We start from the raw sequence: 19,629 nt of genomic DNA, 5'->3' as shown, positions 1-19,629 counted from the left end.
AGACACGCAGGGAAGAAGACTGCCACGTGACAAGAGAAGCAGAGATTGAAGTGATGCATCTACAAGCCAAGGATTAGCAGATGCTAGAAAAGGCAAGGAAGGATTCCCTGTAAATTTCAGAGGGAAAATGGCCCCGCCAACACTTGGATTTCAGACATATAGCCTCCAGAGCTGTAATACATTTCTATTACTTTAAGTCACCTAGTTTGTAGTACTTTGTTAATATACTACCTACTGAAGTCTTACACTTAGGTCTGAATAAGCCATTTGGGTCCAAAAAATCCATGATAAGACATGGCTTAGCAGTTGCATGTACAAAAAAATTGCTAGGCATTTTAATTTAGAGAATGCTCAAAATGAAAAACACTGCAAATATGGACACCAAGAAAGTTAACACAACTTCGAATAGACTTAACAGAAATTTACTATCTAGAAAAGGTAGCAGTGACAGGTTTCTTCTGCTCCATACTAGTGCTAGTGAGAGCACCTAAAATACTGCATGCAGTTTTGGGCTCCTCAATTTATCAACACACAAAGTCTTTACTAAGATCATTATTCTGAAAGCAGAGCTCTAGAGAAATGAAGACCTAAGAATATTGGGTCTAGCAGGGAACACTCAGGAAGATAGCTACTTTTATATGTCTAAGAGGCTCTCATAAAATGGGCATTGAATAGGTGCTGAATAAGTGCTTACTGAAGGCAGAGACAGAAAAAGGGATCAGTCTAGCTTTGTGTAGTACCATTCAGCTGAGGTAGGACCAATGAGTGAGCTACAGAAAAAAAAAATTCAGGCCAAACGTAAGACCTGTCTACTTAATTAAAAATAAACTTTAAAAGTATACTGACAAAGCAATCCAAATGTCCATCAATGGATGAATAAACACATTGTGGCATATCTATTCAATGGAATATTATTTGGCCATAAAAAAGAATGAAGTACTAATACATGCTACAACACAGATGAACTTCAAAAATGTTATGCGAGGTGAAAGATGCCAGACACTAAAGTTACATATCGTATAATTTCATTTAAAGAAAATATTCAAAGTAGGTACAATCCATAGTGACAACAGGGGCTAGAAGGAGGAGGAAATGGGGAGTGACTGCTTAATGGATATGGAATTTTCTTTGGGGCGATGAAAATGTTTTGGAACAAGATAGTGGTGGTAGCCACACAGCATTGTGAATGTACTAAATGCCACTGCATGGTTCACTTTAAAATACTTAATTCTATGTTATATGAATTATACCTCAATTAAAAAAAAGTAAATTGAAAAAGGTTGCTAGCACCCGTGTGACAGTAAGAGAAGCTGTACATAGAATTTAGTAATCTCTTTGCATCAAATATGCATGTCAAAATAACAAAGAAGAGCTCCAAAAGACCCTTCACGGTAAACCACCATTCCCTACTGGAGAATAACCAATGACTAGGTTTAAGACTTTCGGTCATAGTTCTAAGGTTCTCTTCCTACATGGACTCATGCTTACTGCCTTAAGAGACCACAATTATTTTCATGTTTTCTTCTGAAAAAAGAAACTGCCCCAGGTAGCTTGGCAACATTCTCACTGTCCCTAACCTACTCATCAAATCAACAATTTGTTCAGCCATAGCCATTTTGAGATGGTAACATATAATGATTGTAAGTTCATTATTTCTCCTCTCCCTTTAAGGACAGAAGTCCTACATGGTACACATGTTATGTGTTCTGTTATAAAAGACTGTAGCAATTTTACAAGTGAGGAAAATGTGAGAAACACTAGGGGGTTTCTCAAAGTAGGTCTAGAAGTCATTTCACTGCTTTCCTTATAAGTGACCTTCAAGAAATTTAGTTGATTAAATAATTGAATAAAGGGCTCCACTATACTGCTCCTGCCCCAGGGACTACACAATTGCACAGATTATTTCTACCATGATCGAGAGAGTCACATACAGACATTTTCTCAGCTCTACATCAAGAATATGTTAATGAGAAAAAGTTTAACTTGGTTTGAAATCCTAGTTTGATAATGAAAGATTAATAATAATAACAACAACAAAACCAGAAAGCTTTATTTTTGGTGAATTACTAATACAGAATCTTCTGTGGAGGGATTCCATACACATTTCACCATATTAAAAAGTCAAAACCACATTCTTAAACTAAAGAGATACTAAAATATTTATTGCCTAACTTGGGTAAGTCTCATCTCTATCACCAGTATGAAAGAGTTTTATTTTTTAAAATAACATCAACTTTTATTTTAGATTCAGAGGGTACATGTACATGTTTGTTACATGGGTATATTGTGTGACACTGAGGTTTGGGGCATGAATGATCCTGTCAAAGAGGGTTCTATTTACTTAGTAACTTAAACATGCATCAAAATTTTCACTCTCGTATTTAAATGTACCTCCCATATAGCAAAGAATACTCAGGGAATATGTGTCTTAAGCAGCAACTTGTATACTGGGAATTTCCATTAGCCTAAAAAACTTAACTGTGAGATATATATATATATATGAATGAAATATCTGAGAGGGGAGAAGATGCACGTGTAAAACCCTGAGAAAAAAACTGTCCCAACTTTCTTCTTCTAACTCTGGCAATGTGAGCCAGCAGAAGAGCCATCTTTCCTACTCCAAGTCAATTCTGGAAAGTACTCAAGTCAACTGTAACCTAGGACTAAATGAGAGTGGGTTTATTATGTGCAGATAAGACTGGCACAGTAAGAGGCTAGTGCTTTACCATCAAACTTGAACAACATATTTAAAGCTCCCACTAGTCTAGCACTAGGAATGTCTAGTGTTCTGTCCAAACAGGCATTTATAAATGCCTATTTTTGCCCACAGATATCAATTTTGTAGAATTTTATATAATCTGTGTAATGTTAAAATAGTTTTATAAATAAAGAAATGTTCTGTTCGTTAACATGTTTCTAGCACATAGCGAAGTGCCTAGAACGTAGTTGTAGTTGTTTAATAAATAATTATTAAATGAAAGTAAGGTATGACTGAGACAGAGCAACTGAGAACTTAAGAACCAGATGAGTATAATCCTGCAGAACAGATACTTTGGAAAACCCTCTGGTGATTACAATAATTCTGTCCATTGCACAATTGTTTTTCGAACTTCTCTAGAACTATCTTTGGAAAAATGCATTTTTCCCTCCTACTAGAAAAGCCCAGGAACCTCACAAATAGACTTAAGAAATTCCTCGCCCATTATTAGCAACTCAAAATCGAGTACATAAGAGTGTTCTGAGTCCCACTGTCAAGGTCCCTGTCAGGAATGGCGAAGGAAAGTATCACCAACCAGCCTGCTCTGAAACTGAGTAACTCCACAGGGTCATGTCCTGAGCAGCACTGGAACCAGAGGAGCTAATCTATGAAAGCTTCTCCTTGGGAAGAGTAGCTGATAACCTTGACAAACACAAGTCTAAAACGCTGCAGTTTTGAGAAGGACAAGGATATGAAGAAAAAAACAAGTCACTTTGAAATCTAAAAAGATTAATAAATGATAAAAGATAACCTGATATATTAAACCACTATCAATGTCATCCTCGAAATGTTATCAGTCTAATAGCTTAACGATCTAAGATTATACACTAACCTTTTACCTTCTCTTACCAAGAATGCAATCACAAAACTGGTTGATTTTCTAAGAAGTAATTCGATTTTCATTGAACTTAACTTGATGAGTTAGATATTTAAAAAGTCTCAAAGGCAGCATCAGTTCATGAAGCAAGGTGATTCCCCTAAAGCCTACAACCAGATTGATGAGTCACACCAAATACATACACTTTTGTTCTCTCTCTGCACCTGCTGATGCAAGTCTTGAGACAAGACTGACGTAAAAATAATTCAATATGACAGCTAATTCTAACATTCCACATTTTAAAAAAAGTTGCTAATCATCAAAGGTATACCAAAAAAAGGGCAAGGAACTTTTTATGCTGATCAAATTAGTTTTAAAAAATAAATGATAGTGTCCAAATGTTAGAAAGGCTATGGTAAAACTGGTATGTTCATAAAGTACTGGTATACAGTATAAGTTGGGATAGCCCATTAGGAAAGCAATTTAGCAATATAAATCATGACCATATTGTATTTATGCAATGTATGTATGTATTGTTGATAACAATTTATCCTAAATGTCAAATAAAGAAAAAATCATTTAAGCAGAAAAATATTCATCACAAAATTTCAAGTAGAGATATTGAAAAGCAGCTTAAAATGCCCAATGAGAGGTATAGTTAAATTTGTGTTTAAAATTTTTGGTACTGGAGGCCAGGTGTGGTGGCTCATGCCTGTAATCCCAGCACTTTGGGAGGCCAAGGCAGGTGGATCACAAGGTCAGGAGTTCAAGACCAGTCTGGCCAACATGGTGAAACCCCATCTCTACTAAAAATACAAAAATTAGCCAGGCATGGTGGCACGCGCCTGTAGTCCCAGCTACTCGGGAGGTGAAGGCAGGAGAATTGCTTGAACCTGGGAGGCAGAGGTTGCAGTGAGCCAAGATCGCACCATTGCACTCCAGCCTGGGCAACAGAGTAAGACTCCGTCTCAAAAAAAAAAAAAAAAAAAAAAAAATTCGTACTGAAAATGAAGTACAACACAGAAAAAATGCTTGACAAAAGATAAATGTGATACAAGTACATATCTTCATTGTGATGGCAATCATGTAGAAAAATACATATGGATATGCAAAAGAACTGAATACACAATGATGGTAGCTATTTGTAGTTCCTGACTAGTTGCCAAATTTTGTGAAATGATATATTATCCTAAAATTAAAAGTCATGATTATTTTAAAATAAAATATTTTCAGCTGGGCACATGCCTGTAGTCCCAGCTACTCAGGAGGCTGAAGCAGGAGGATTACTTGAGCCTACAAATTCAAGGCTGTAGTGAGCCATGATTGCACCTGTGAATAGCCATTGCATTCCAGCCTGGACAACATAGCAAGACTCCATTTCTAAAAATGTGTGTTCATATTTTTCTAAAACTAGTCTATCAACCCTTTTCAGCAAGAAAATTTGAAGTCAAAACTTGATTACAGGCCTGCCTCTGCATTTAAAAAGTAAGTAAATAAACAACAGGTTCCCAAGTCTCACCTTCTTCTCACTAAAACCTTACAAATCTTCAGGCTAGACAAATTTGGAAAGTGAGGCACATTATGGACCTGTCCTAGTGAGACAGATTGCACATTATCATATTATAGGTTCTGAAAAGATCTGCAATAAACTTGTTTAATTTTAGCTAGCCCAGCATCTGCTAGATATACTTGATCACAAAACTCTTTGCTCAAAGGACGTGCAAACTTCTCACTACAGTTTGGAAAATGCTGTTTGGGTCGAAGATGCTCAAACGGGTCAAGAGAGAGAAGGCATCTTAATTACCAGAGAAGTGTTTCCAGATGCCATGCTTTCTAGTTGGGAGTCATTAATGATAGTATGTCTCACACCTCAGATGTGTATATTAAGATAGAAAAATGGCTTGAGTGGCCGGGTGCGGTGACTCACGTCTGTAATCCCAGCACTTTGGGAGGCTGAAGCAGGCAGATCACCTGAGGCCAGGACTCCGAGATGAGCCTGGCCAACATGGTAAAACCCTGTCTCTACTAAAAATATAAAAATTAGCCAGGTGTGGTGGCATACGCCTATAGTCCCAGCTACTCGGGAGGCTGAGGCAGGAAAATCGCTTGAACATGGGAAGCGGAGGTTGCAGTGAGCCGAGATCCCACCACTGCACTCCAGCCTGGGCAACAGAGCTAGACTCCATCTCAAAAAGACATAACAGGCTGGGTGCAGTGACTCATGCTTGTAATCCCAGCACTGGGAGACCGAGGTGGGCGGATCACGAGGTCAAGAGATCGAGACCATCCTGGCCAACATGGTGAAACTCCGTCTTTACTAAAAATACAAAAATTAGCTGGGCACAGTGGCATGCGCCTATAGTCCCAAGCTACTCGGGAGGCTGAGGTTACAGTAAGCTGAGATCGTGCCACTGCACTCCAGCCTGGCGACAGAGCAAGACTCCGTAAAAAAAAAAAAAAAAAAAGCAAACAAAAAACAAAGAAAAATGGCTTCAGAACTACTTATTTATGCAGCTACTTATAAACAACTAATCCAGCAGAGGGGACCAAAAACCCCACAAAATAAACCATTCAGGGTACAGAGTTGGGAGGATTTCTGGCTCTTACAAATGGGATTCTGATCAAGCCCAAAGATGATAGCAGTTTCTAGAATGGAATGGCCATGTCTTCTTTTGTAATTATGTAGTGGCAACCAAAGAAATCTATAACTCATATGAGAATTAGTTTCCCTTTTAAATATAAATATAGTATTGCTCATGACATGTGAAAAAAAGAAAGCATGTATCTTTCTGAAATCTGTATTTTTAAAAAATAAGATTAGTATATGCATATGGTAGTAGGGCATCTTCATAGGGCAAATACTCAGTATCTACTTCTCAAAGCAAGCAGCCCTCTACCCTCTTCGACATGGTTCTTTAGCATTATGAGACTGTTACCTCTGGTTGAAGTGTGGCTTTCATGCAGGCTGGGCAAAGAGGCCCAGTTCGGGAGAATTGAAGGGGAAGGTGACGAGTTCGATTGCGACAGGTTGGCTCCTCACATATCAACCAGCCCTGGAGAGAAGGAAAGGAAAACTTCAGACTTATCACCATCGACAAATACAAGTAATAAACCTTTTTTTGGTTATCAAGATAGACTCATTTTATGTAATCTTTTCTCAGAAATTCTGACATAACTCTAGTTATCTCTCTCTCCTGACATGTTAATTAGATAGATCTATGCCCCAAACTTAGAAGTTAGGAAACCCATTAAGTTAAAAAAAAAAAAAAAAAAAAAGAAAATCACGAGATGTTATTTCTTTTTCTTAAAAGAAACACCCTTCCTCACTCAAATACATCAAAACTTCCCAACAAAAACTTCTACTACAGGCAGAATGTAAACCAATGTGTTTTAGTTCATTAGTAAAGACCATTACCAAAGTAAAGAATGCACCACATACATGTATAACCTTCCCAATAGCTGAGTGACTATTGGCTAGTTACTTAATTGCTGTGCTGTTTCCTTCTCTGTAAAATGGATACCACAGTAGTTACTGTATATGGTTGTTGCAATGATGGAACACATTTAGAGTGTCTAGGACTATATTTGGCATAAAAGAAACACTTAAATATAATCAATTATTTCATGTAAACAAAAATAGATTCTCTCATATGTGCTTTCTAGAGACATAAAACTAGCTTCAATGTTTTCAAGGACAACTTCAACTGACCACTATTTTCCAGAGGTTTGAAATACTACAGCTATCACTCACTTCTCTGTCTTTTAGAACCCTCTTCTCACCTTCCTTCTTCAGTTACTCTCCCTTGCTGATCTTGTTTGAATTTTCTCATAGTGATGTGATAAGAATATACCTAAGACCTTAAATCAGCATTATGTTTGTTACAAAACGTTATCTGTTAAACAAAGGAGACAAGACATCACAAATGGGGTCAAAGTTCAGCTGTTCATACTAAGGCACCAAGGTCTGTGGGCTTTCGTGCTACATGTATTGCCACAGAGGCGTAAGTATAAGGCAAATGTTACGGTGAGGTGCTGGGGTATGAAGGTGAACACGGTATGCTTCTGCTCCCTTGTCTCATGGTGTTCTCACCTGCGGAGCCCCCAGTAGGGACCTGACTATCTGTAGATCTTGGAGCATTTTGAGACATGGCAACTTCTGACCCGGTCTTGAAAAATGAGTGGAAGTTTGGTAAGTAGAGAAGGCAGAAAAGACAACTTACACAGAAAGAACAATGTATGTCAAAGAATGAAGGCCAGAAAGAGCTATGCTGAGTTATCATTAATAAAGGAATCAATAACATGCATAACTCCATATCCTATTTCTAGACTGAGCAACTTGTTGGTCTTTTCCCCTTAGATAAGATCAGTATATACATGAGTGTTGGTTCATTATGTCAGGTACTTTAGTCTGCCACTTAGTAATGTTTCCATGTGGTGTTAATCCAAAGCCGAGGGATGCCTTCACTTGCTGCTGTGCCATTTGACCTCATTCCTCGGAATAGGCTTTTCTGGAAGTAGCTATAACAAAACTCAGGGGAAAGCACCAAGAATCAGTTCTTCTAGCTCCATTTAAGGCTATCACAAAAAGGGAAAGTGTATTATAGATCTTTATGAATAACAAAATTATGCTACCTTTAAAGAATGTAAAATTCATCTAGTCAATACACCCACAGTAAGCATTATTCCTACCTTCATTCAATGCTAAACTATTTTAAAATTTAATATGAGCTTTTCAGGTAGAGGGAGGGTCTCAATGAGTCCTTAATGAAACTTGTAATATATGCCCAGAATTACATTAAATATTGTGAAGAATAGGCAAAAGGGCTCCAGGTACAGTTTCAGGAAATTACAATCTAAATAGGAAAGCAAGGTCCACACACATAAAGACTATAAAAGCAATTCAGTATGGCTTGGCTTTAAGAACCAAGTTGTGTGGTACCAACTATAAATGCTAACAATACAGAGAAGGGATAGATTAGTGTCTGAGATAAACTACTACTACCACAGCAAAAGATCATGAACCAATCAGTGTTTTGGAGTCACAGGCAGCTGTTTGTTTTAATTTTGAGGGTATATTACAACATCTTCTTGATTTAGAAAGACATTTATATTCACATTTTAATATTTCTGAAACTCAGATGCATTTATAATGGACATGTACAGCTTGATAATGTACTTTAGTTTCCTTCAAAAAAGCTGTTAAGTCAAGAGTGCAGCTCATAATCAGCTCCTTAGAATTAAAGAAACAAGATACGGCTGGGCGCAGTGGCTCACACTTGTAATCCCAGCACTTTGGGAGGCCGAGGTGGGTGAATCACAAGGTCAGGAGATCGAGACCATCCTGGCTAACACGGGGAAACCCTGTCTCTACTAAAAATACAAAAAATTAGCTGGGCGTGGTGGTGGGCGCCTGTAGTCCCAGCTACTCGGAGAGGCTGAGGCAGGAGAATGGGGTGAACCCGGGAGGCGGAGCTTGCAGTGAGCCGAGATTGCACCACTGCACTCCAGCCTGGGCGACAGCGCAAGACTCCGTCTCGGAAAAAAAAAAAAAAGAAACAAGATACTGGCCAGGCACAGTGGCTCATGCCTGTAATCCCAGCACTTTGGGAGGCTGAGGCGGGCAGATCACGAGGTCAGGAGATGGAGACCATCCTGGCTAACACGGTGAAATCCTGTCTCTACTAAAAATACAAAAAAATAGCCGAGTGTGGTGGCACACACCTGTAACTCCAGCTACTCGGGAGGCTGATTGCTTGAACCCGGGAGACGGAGGTTGCAGTGAGCCAAGATTGCACCACTGCACTCCCGCCTGGGTGACACAGCAAGACTCCGTCTCAAAAAAAAAAGAGAGAGAAACAAGATACTTCGGTTTAGTCTGTTCTAGGCATGGGAGATACAGTAGGGAATAGTGGAGCTGACAGCAAGAGCAGGTATTAAATTTTAAATGTAGCCTATAAACACTAAAGGTAAGACTACTTGTTTCTTGAAGTACCCATTTAGGTATATTAATAAAGGAAACAAACCATACAGGACTGGACCACTCCTTTATCATTCATTGGGTTTGTTACTTTAAATTTGATATCTGAGGCTTTATATGCTTTGGAATATATAATTGGTTAACATTGCCAACCACAGTTGTAATTCATCCAATTCTAAACAAAACTAAAAAAATAAGCAGACAGGTAACAACTATCATGTTTTGAGAAAAGAAATTATTCAGTTCCAAAATATAACCTGGATATTAAAATTACTTAATTTTTAAAATATAATGTTCAAAAACTATAGAGTTCTTTTCAGATGTTTTTGAAACTTGATTCTGTCAATTTACTACGATTTCACAACTCACTGGGGGAGCTGCCAACCACGGACATGCTAAGTTATCATCTCACCTGTTTTTAAAGCAAACACCTAAGTCTATCTCTGACAGAGGTACTAACTAAATGTCCTTTCAAATCATACAGAAAACAGATAATATAATTTGTCTAGACTTTCTACCAGTTATAATTAACATTAAAGAGGTCTTTTTTCCTTTGTCACCTCTCTATTCAGTGCTTATTTGGGTTTGTTTGTACTTACTATCTGTTAATCTCCCTTTACAAATGACAACAATAACTAGTGCTATTATGCATGGAAATTAAACATGCTGATAACTATGTGAAGGGAACTGGGGCTGAAAAAAATATTAGAAGCCTGTAACTCTTTATGCTTCTTGCTTTATTTTGATAATTAAGCTTTTGGTCATGGTGTATTTTAAACAAAACTCTTCTATGTAGGAAATAGGCCCTAATCATATTAAATATATGCTTTGCTTCAATTCAGTTTTGTAAAGTACATTTTATTTAACCCTTTGTTCCCCCAACAAATGCCAACCAGCTAGCTAAATCTAACTTTCAAGGGGCATTTGTGCTGTTAAAAAATAAATATAGGCTGGGCATGGTGACTTATGCCTGTAATCCCAGCACTTTGGGAGGCCGAGGCAGGTGGATTGCCTGAGCTCAGGAGTTCAAGACCAGCGTCGGCAACATGGCAAAACCCTGTCTCTACCAAAAATACAAAAATTAGCTGGGAGTGGTGGCACGCACCTACGGTCACAGCTACTCGGGAGGCTGAGGTGGGAAGATGGCTGGAGCCCAGGAAGTCAAGGCTGCAGTGAGCTATAATTATGTCACAGCACTCCAGCCAGGGTGACACAGCGAGATCCTGTCTCAAAAAAATTTTTTTAAATAAAAATAAATAAATATAACAGGTATTTGAAAATAGTCCATGACGATGCAAATTTTATAAGATCTCATACTGAATTTTGTCCCTTAAAAGTGACAAAAACAAAGCAAATGAAAATAATAATATTGCATAAGTTCACTTTGATTTATCACTCACAAAGACAAAACTTAACTTACTTTCATTTCTCATTTTCAGAAATAACATATAGCCTGTACAGCCCAAGGCTACATTGACAAGTCAACGGAAGAGGATATTTTTAATAAAAGTGTAGTTCCTTGGAACTACCCAACCTATAAAAAGATTTGGATTTTAATAAAAACCTCTAGAATCACTTTAAGGATGTCTGCTATCCAAATATGTAATTTTATTATGTAATGCCACACACAAATTATTATAACCAATAGCAATAAGGTCAATAAATTTTTAGTTGCCTGGCTTAGCCACATTTATAAATAGAAAGTTCAAAAGAGGTGAAGTCAGCCTGTCCAATAGCAAAACAAACCTTTACCAAAATATTCCAAGCTCTATCACTTGTTGCTTTAATCTCAGCATCACTAATTCCTTAAAATCATTGTGTATGAAATTGTGTCAAATGTTGATTGGTTCTGATTACTAAATTATATTTTTGAGGCCTCAACTAAAATGGCTTCTTCTGCACATGTTAAAAAGGGATCAATTTCCACTTCTAACTGAGGCGTTCCTAGTAGTTGTACCTTAAACACAAACTGTTATTCATTTGTGTACATTTGTATTTTTAGAAGGCTATACACACAGAAATCATCTAGATCTGAAACTGTGGAGCATAGGAGGCCCTCAAAAATATCTTTTGAAGAAACTATCAACAGAGTAAACAGACAACTCACAGAATGGGAGAAAATATTTGCAAACTATGCATCTGACAAAGGTCTAATACCCAGAATCTATAAGGAACTTAAATCACTTCACATGTGAAAACCAAATAACCCCATTAAAAAGTGAGCAAAGGACATGAACAGATACTTCTCAAAAGACATATAAGCAGCCAAGCATACGAAAAAATGCTTATCACCAATCATCAGAGAGATGCAAATCAAAACCACAATAGGATACCATCTCACACTAGTCAGAATGGCTATTATTAAAAAGACAAAAAATAACAGATGCTGGCAAGGCTGCGGAGAAATGGGAACGCTTATACACTGTTGGTGGGAATGTAAATCAGTTCAGCCACTGTGGTAAGCAGTTTGGAGATTTCTCAAAGAACTTAAAAAAGAGCTACCATTCAACCCAGGAACTGCATTACTGAGTATATACCCAAAGGAAGATAAACTGTTCTACAAAAAAGACACATGCACTCATATGTTCATTGCAGCACTATTCACGATAGAAAAGACATGGAATCAACCTAGGTGCCCATCAACAATGGACTGGATAAAGAAAATGTGAGATATATATATACACACACACACACACACACACCATGGAATATATACTATGCAGCCATAAAAAAGAATGAGATCATGTTCTTTGCAGCAACACGGATGCAGCTGGAGGCCATCATGCTAAGCAAATTAATGCAGGAACAGAAAACCAAATACCACATGTTCTCACTTATAAGGGGGAGCTAATCATTGGGTACACATGAACATAAAGATGGGCACAGATTCCAGGACTACTAAAGCGGGGAGGGAAGCAAGGGCTGAAAAACCACCTCTTGGGTACTATGCTCACTACCTGGGTGACAGGATTATTTGTACCTCAAACCTCAGTGTCATGCAATATACCCTGCACGTGTGCCCCCTAAATCTAAAATAAAAGTTGAAGTTATATTTTTAAAAGTCTTCTGAATAAATGAACAGAAGCAATCAAATAAAAATGTAGAGGAGCAAGTTTATAAAAAACAATAAGGAAAATAACAATGCACAGTAGTTTGCATACTTGAGTCAAATATATAGTGGGCCCTTCTCCTCTCATTTCCAATCAGTCACCAAGTTTGTCCACTGGTCTTTCCTTTATAGTCCCATTACCACCAACCTCATCAAAGCCAGACCTCAGATTGTTCTATTTCAGTAGCCTCCTCCCTGGTTTCCCTGACTCCGTTCTCTCTTATATCCAACGCAAAGGGCTCTCCACTCCCAACTCCCAATCACATACCTTCCACAGACAATTAAGAACAAATTCATTGGCCTGGCTTTCAAATCCTTACAACCTCATCCCACTCCCCTGCACTTTCTCATCATTCTCTTACACAAAATCGTTGCCCAATCAGATTGGTTTTCTCACTGTACTCACCACATTTTGCCTGTTTTCACCGCCTTATCATTATACAGGCTGGAGAACCTCTGCCTAAAAGGTCCATTCCTTGATCATCAGTTCCATTCGTCTTTTGTGAAATTTTCCCGACCCACAGGGATTTCTTGTTTATTCCACCTAACGCTGAGCATACACTGCGGTGCACTGTCTCTTAACCATCTTATTTTACCATCTTGCTTTGCCTACCTAACTGGATGGTTGGTCCCCTGGGGAACAATTTGTTTTGGAGCTGGTACTGTCTTCCCCAGTCTCTACCACAAAGGTTCCCACTCAGTGAAGAATACAGAATTGAGGTTATGAAAACCTGCATGAATAGGGTTTCTTTCCTCCCATTTACTAACATAATTTTGTGCAACTCACTGAACCTCTTTCTGAGCCTCAGTTGCCTCATCTATAAAACAGGAGGTAACAATATTTACTCTATTAGTGTTGTTCAGGGGATCACATAAGAAAACTCACAAAAATGTTGAGTAAATATTGTTATTATCCTGTCTCTGGTATTGGGGGACATTATTGCTAAGCTATAGCTGACAATGCACTATTAAAACTGCACCATTTTAACCAGGAAAGAGCCTGGTCCGTGTCCATCTGGTGTTATTACAAAACAGAGAACTAAAATAATGGATAAACAGTAAGATTAGGTGGTGCTGCTTCTCAATTTGATTGCAAAATATTACAACTATGTAGTCAACATAAATGAAATTTTCATATTTTTTTCCTGATCAAACTAAAATATAGTGAAGATACAGACCGCAAAACAGGCAGCGGGGGAAGAGGAGGCTGTCTTTGCTTTATTTTCGGATTCACAGATTTTCAAGAGACAGCATGGTTCTGCAGTGACGTACGATTTAGTTTAAATTGTAATGGCTCACCAGGAGTGCAGTGACAGGGTCACAGGATGGGGTCTGCCAGCATGCATGCTTTGAGTTCATCAGATTATTACTAGTTTTCAATAATGGTCATTAGCCACCCCTATACCAAAACTAGATGTACTCTGAGAACATCAGACTCTCTTTTCACCCTAAACCATTTATAAATGTTCCGGGGTTCCCTTGCAGGCACATTTTTCTGCCACAGAATTATCCCTAGTGGCAAAAAATGGGTCTCCTTATAGATAGTGCACAGTATGGGCCCACAGCTGCTTTTGAAGAATGACATGTTGTGATTTGGAATTTCCAGAAATATCAAAAAACAAATTGCTTTCTGACCCACATTTGTACCCAAAACTGGGAGAAAATTTCCCTAAGATCTCCAGGGGAAGTTTTAACAGGAATATAATTTTGCTTTTAAAGTTAAATCTTCTACACTGCAGCATGCTGGCATGTCAAAGAGTGATTATTAAGTCCCAGAAAGGTGCTAGGGTAGGAGATGAAAGAGTAAATCAGGAAAAATAAATACATAAACTAACTATTCACCGAAGTTAATACAAGAATATTTTGAACAAAATTATCAAAACAGAAGTAGAAAGTGCCTCATCAGTCAATATAAGAATTTTAAATATTATTAAAATTGATTTTTAAAGTAAGACATCTCTTTAAATGAACAGTCATATGTCATTTCATCCAAGTTATTTGAAACTTATTGATCTTATCATTTGTACAAGGACCAGACTCTGCCATCAGTTTGCTGAAAGGATAATGGAGCACTCCCAAACTGTTATGATAGGTTAGATGCAAACAGTGGTCCTCATTTAAACACACAGAATAGCACTACAAGTGGACAAATTCCAACCTCAGCAATTGTATATTACATGATAAATTAGCAACTTGGTCTGCTTTGCCTCACATCAAATCCAATACAGAGCCTTGCTATTTTAATTTGCAATCAGAGCTTGAGCATCAGAAGATGTACCTGAGATACATTAAAGAGCCCCCATGCAAGCCATCTTCTCTCATTATACTGTGAGCACAGAAAGCCAACAATTACCAGCAATTGTATTTTACCCCTAGAGGACAATACCAGAACAGTTAAAACTGTCTCCATGCAAGCAACCAGGGAAAATATACTTAAAAGACTTTATATGGAAAATTACATTTTGGGGAAAAAAGTTCAATGGAGGACATGTATCTTTCTGTATGAGCAACTAAAAACCTCTCTTAGTATATTCAAGTCTATTCTGTAAAATACTCTCCCTATTCATCCAACTCAAAAGCAAGCTACATTCTTAGGCTATAATAGGTCACAACTAAGTACACAGTACCTTGCTTCAGGAATAATTTTGCTTTGTCTGTCAACTGTCAACAAGACACAAAGAGCTCATGCAACCCAGCCATGTACTGTGGATGTTAGAGATCTAACAAAATACAAATAACAAGAATACAAGATTTTCTAGCCACCCTGCTTTCATTTTATATGAGAAACTGAAAGCATTTTCCTTTCCACATTCCATTAATCTCTATTATATTACAAATCTTTTCACAAAATACTTTTTTCCCCCTATATGAAGCTACAGGTGACTTGGGGATGTAATATTCCAACTGTAATGAATGTCTGACTTTCTAACATGAATGATAATAAATGGATGTGTCAGGTAAGGCACATAGTCATTTCAACAAGGGAAAGGAGGAAAGAATCAAATGGAATGAGATGGTAAAATAGTTACTCTGGTGCTTATATTAATATTTTAGTGAAGAAACCTCTAAGAAAAATTGTTCATTACTTCCATCGCCATTCCTGCCTCTCAAGTCTTCACTTCTGAAAAAAACCAACACCTTAGCGATGTACACACAATAATGAATAAACTTCAAAAGTGAACTCAAGGTTTGGTTTCATCACTATATGCACAGAAAAAAGACTGGAAGGAAATACTCTGCAATGCTATCAGTAGTAATCTCTGTGGTTTCTTCTTCTATTTCTGTATTTTCAAAATTTTCTACAACAAGTGTATATTGTTCTTATAATCAGAAAGTTTATTAACGAGAGAAGAGACAGTTTTGCCAAGAGCTTGCAATATAATTAAATCACTAACACAGCTGAAAAATATTCTGAGCTATACCATGTGTATGCTTGCTGCCAAGATAAATATTCAGGGAATGTGCTTATGGGGAAAGAAAGGGCACATGAAAAAAAATAGTCTGTTCTTAAAAAAATTTTTTTTCTTTTTAACTAAATCTAAAATTTCAAAAATAGGTTAATTTAATCACATAAGCAATTCTCAATGAGAAAGTGACAGAGTATGTATTAGTAGTATTAGTATCATTTGTTAAATTAAGCCATTCACTAAAATGCACCCAGTCTTTTATGGAATATTATTTGAATACCTTTCTTTATGATGGTGGCTCTCTGAAGGTAGGTAATAAATCAGTTTTAAAGAGAGGTGCCTTGTTCCCCACGCCCTCTCCCCTGCCTTTATTCAGTGTGCACACAGATCAACTCAGATGTCCTGGGGTAAGAATCAAATAAAACAAAATTCAATCGGAATGGCATGCACGCTTAAAACCTTCTTACCAGAAGAGTTTTTCTTTGCTCAAGTCTAGCTAAAAGTAATTTTTATTGTTTGTTTGTTCAGAGACTAGTATTTATTGGTATGGTTTCAAGTGATACGCCTTTGGGTAGTGAACGACAAATGTTAAAACTGAACTACAGCTACTACTGCCTCAAAGGACATCTTAAAATCAGAATGGAGTTCAAACTATCACCAGGCAATGTTTGTTCATTTAACTTTAATTATTTTCTCCTTGAGAATGGTACTAATGAAACTGAATATCTTTCATGGTTTCGAAGGGCCGTTTGAATAGTCTGTAAACAGAACTAAGGGTAGACAAGAGATCTGGCTGAGTCAGGAGGTTGCTAGGTGATGTAGAATGTAAACCCACAAACTTGTTAAGGTTTGCTTTGCTTTCATGCCACTTTCACACACTCTCAAAAGTTTTGAGAATTGATTTTTCAGGTGGTCACTAAAAAAAAAAAAAAAAAAAAAAAAGAACTCCCTCCCTCCAAAATTCACTCCCTGCAGATGTTCTGCCAGATTCAGAAGAAATGAAATCCATCTAACCTTTGGCTGCAACATGGGAAACTTGTGGTTTTACATGAATGTAGGATTATATATTTTCTGAATGCCCATAATTTAAGAAACAATTGCAAGGTAGATTTTAACATTTCAGAGAGACAGTTCTAATCTCTTATCTAACTTAAAACTAAAATTTCTCTTCAGAAAAAAAGCATGATCACAGTTTGGGAGATCTGGGGCACAAAAACCAAAACCCTGTGGCAAATGCCTTAGCACAAATCATCATGGTGACAAACCTTTTAGTTTAGCCACTCTTGTCTTTACTCTTCTGGCCTGCTCCAAGACTCACTGCCTGTGAGGCTTCTCCCTCAGGCCCCCTCCTCCAGCCTCCTTTTTAAGTAGCTGATCAGAGATTGTCCAGTAAGAGCACTTTATTAGATCATCAGCCAGAGGGGTTCACAAGTACTGAGAGCAATGGGCTCAAATGCGGCACATCAGTTTTAATAGACCAGGGGCTACTAGTAAACTGCAGATACTGCTGAGAACTTTCCATGCACTGAACTCTTGAAAAAGCACCGTCTCTCCAGCTTAAATGCAGCTGCCTCTTTCAATGCCGCAAATGGGTAAATTTGACAAAAAAGCCACCATTAAGACTACATGAAAGGCTCAAGACAACATCCTTTCAATGCTTTGTACTTCAGTAATCAGATGTACTTACTCACCCCCTCCCCCAAACCCGATCAAGAACTATTTCTGAATGGTAGGAAATAATTCCACTTTGTACATCTTTTAGTTAATCAAGACTTTCTATTCAGCAATTTGACCTTTTGTTCAAAACAGGATTATCAGTTTTTTCGCCAGTTACCAAGGGCGACTCGCATGGTGAACATAATTGCAATAATTTGCAAAACACCATGGCAACCCACATTACAACTAGGTAAATACTGGGCTTTTGTGCTACATTGTTATTTTCAGAGATGCTGAAGTCAAAGAACGAATGACAAATGAACACAAAATTTATATTTGCTTTGTCTCAAAAGAGAAGAAAATTGATAACAAGAATTGGGGGGAAACCGACTACAGCTGTAATTTCTAACTTGATTAATTAGGATGGTAACAGTCCTTAACAGTATATTCAACAAACAGCCCTGACTTCGTCTCTCCACCCACCTCTCTCCATACCACTACCACTATCCCCCCCCCCAACCCCAGACAAATTTTTTCAGCTTAGAGAACAAACATCCCCCATTTGCTCTTTTCTTCAACTTAATGGAATCCTTAATTGCAGAATATTGTTCTCCTGCTCTTCATGGCAATGAAAATGAGAGAAAGGAGGAGAGTGCCAGGGCAGACAGGGAGCTACAGTCATTTTTTCTTCCAGCCTCTTTTGGACACCCCAGGCCCAATGATGAGACGGCATTTTCCTGAAATCAGCAGCTGTTTCGTAGCAGACAATAAAGTAAAAACTATTTGGCTTTGCAGAAAAGCCACTTCTTTCCTCTTGGCAACACAAGGTAAGTCTACATGCCGAGATGAAGTTTCATAATTTAAATGCCAGAACATAAGATGAGAAAATAATGCTAACAATAAAAAAGCATACATTTGTCTTGTAAAGAAATTATTAACTGTAGTACTGTCCCGAAAGCTGTTGAAATGCATATGCTTGCATTGAGGAAGATGTTCAACAATATCACCAATGTGCTGAAAACCACTTTATACTCAGAGATCCCAATTCACAAAACAATCTAAAAATATAAACTGAGTATTCAGAAATTAATATAAAAATCAACATATTTTAGTAAACACAACCTCAAAAATAATATAATTTTTTCAATAATAAATATGATCAGAAAAGTTTTATCAGAATTTTTTACTCAGGTAGAAAAGGTAGGTTCTATTTTATAGTAAAGGAGCAGTTTTTTTCTAAGAGGCACAAATTCTGTCATAATACTTAGCTTTTGGAAATTATCAAAGCTGACTTTCTCATGCAAGATGGAATATTTCAGGATGAGAAAAGAAAAATACACACAGAAAGGGCTTGCAGAAGTTATATTGCCGAGATCTCGAGTGAGAAGCAGCTCCAGATGCATTCTAAACACAGCCCAGTTTGCTTCCCTTCATCTGTCTTATAACAAGCAAGAGCAAAAAGAGAGTCTCTGAAACGATCTGCATATTTCCCTTAACTTTTGAAAAATCAAATGGACCTGATACCATAATGGGTCCATTCTTATTTTGTCAGGGCTGAAGACTCCCTGACAGATCGCTAAGATTCAGCACAGAGAAATCACAATTTAACATTCTTCCGAATATGCCTCCGAAATTATAGATACTGTGATTTCTCTCAAAGAGTAGAAATCAAAAGGATATATGACACATTAACTCCTTCTCAGTCAGTGATAACCTCTTTACACTTTGAAAATATATTTTATTTTCTGGCTTAGTTCACTCCAAATTTACCATACCTGTATTAAGTGCATTCCTATCAAAAGTCTAAATGTTAAGAGGAAATATATCCCTTAATGCCAAATTAAAGGGCTGAACAAGCCTTTGGTACTTTTTGATCAGATAGAATTGATGATAGATCTTGAAATG

The 19,629-nt window shown here is 37.5% G+C and overlaps 1 protein-coding gene across 4 annotated transcripts in view; it reads right to left on the bottom strand.

The window, feature by feature from the left end:
* Window positions 1–19,629, bottom strand: part of POLA1 (DNA polymerase alpha 1, catalytic subunit) — a 306,069-nt gene that overhangs the window by 103,537 nt on the left and 182,903 nt on the right. For all 4 annotated transcript variants that reach the window (XM_032756700.2, XM_032756701.2, XM_032756702.2 and 1 more), the window contains one exon: window positions 6,512–6,628. In XM_032756700.2, coding sequence (XP_032612591.1) covers window positions 6,512–6,628 — 117 coding nt within the window. The remainder of the gene's footprint in view (window positions 1–6,511; window positions 6,629–19,629) is intronic.

The sequence above is a fragment of the Hylobates moloch genome, unplaced genomic scaffold (assembly GCF_009828535.3).
Source record: "Hylobates moloch isolate HMO894 unplaced genomic scaffold, HMol_V3 SCAFFOLD_7, whole genome shotgun sequence".
Classification (NCBI taxonomy): Eukaryota; Metazoa; Chordata; class Mammalia; order Primates; family Hylobatidae; genus Hylobates; species Hylobates moloch.
The sequence above is the reverse complement of the archived record's forward strand: the minus strand, read 5'-3'. Positions and strand labels throughout refer to the sequence as shown.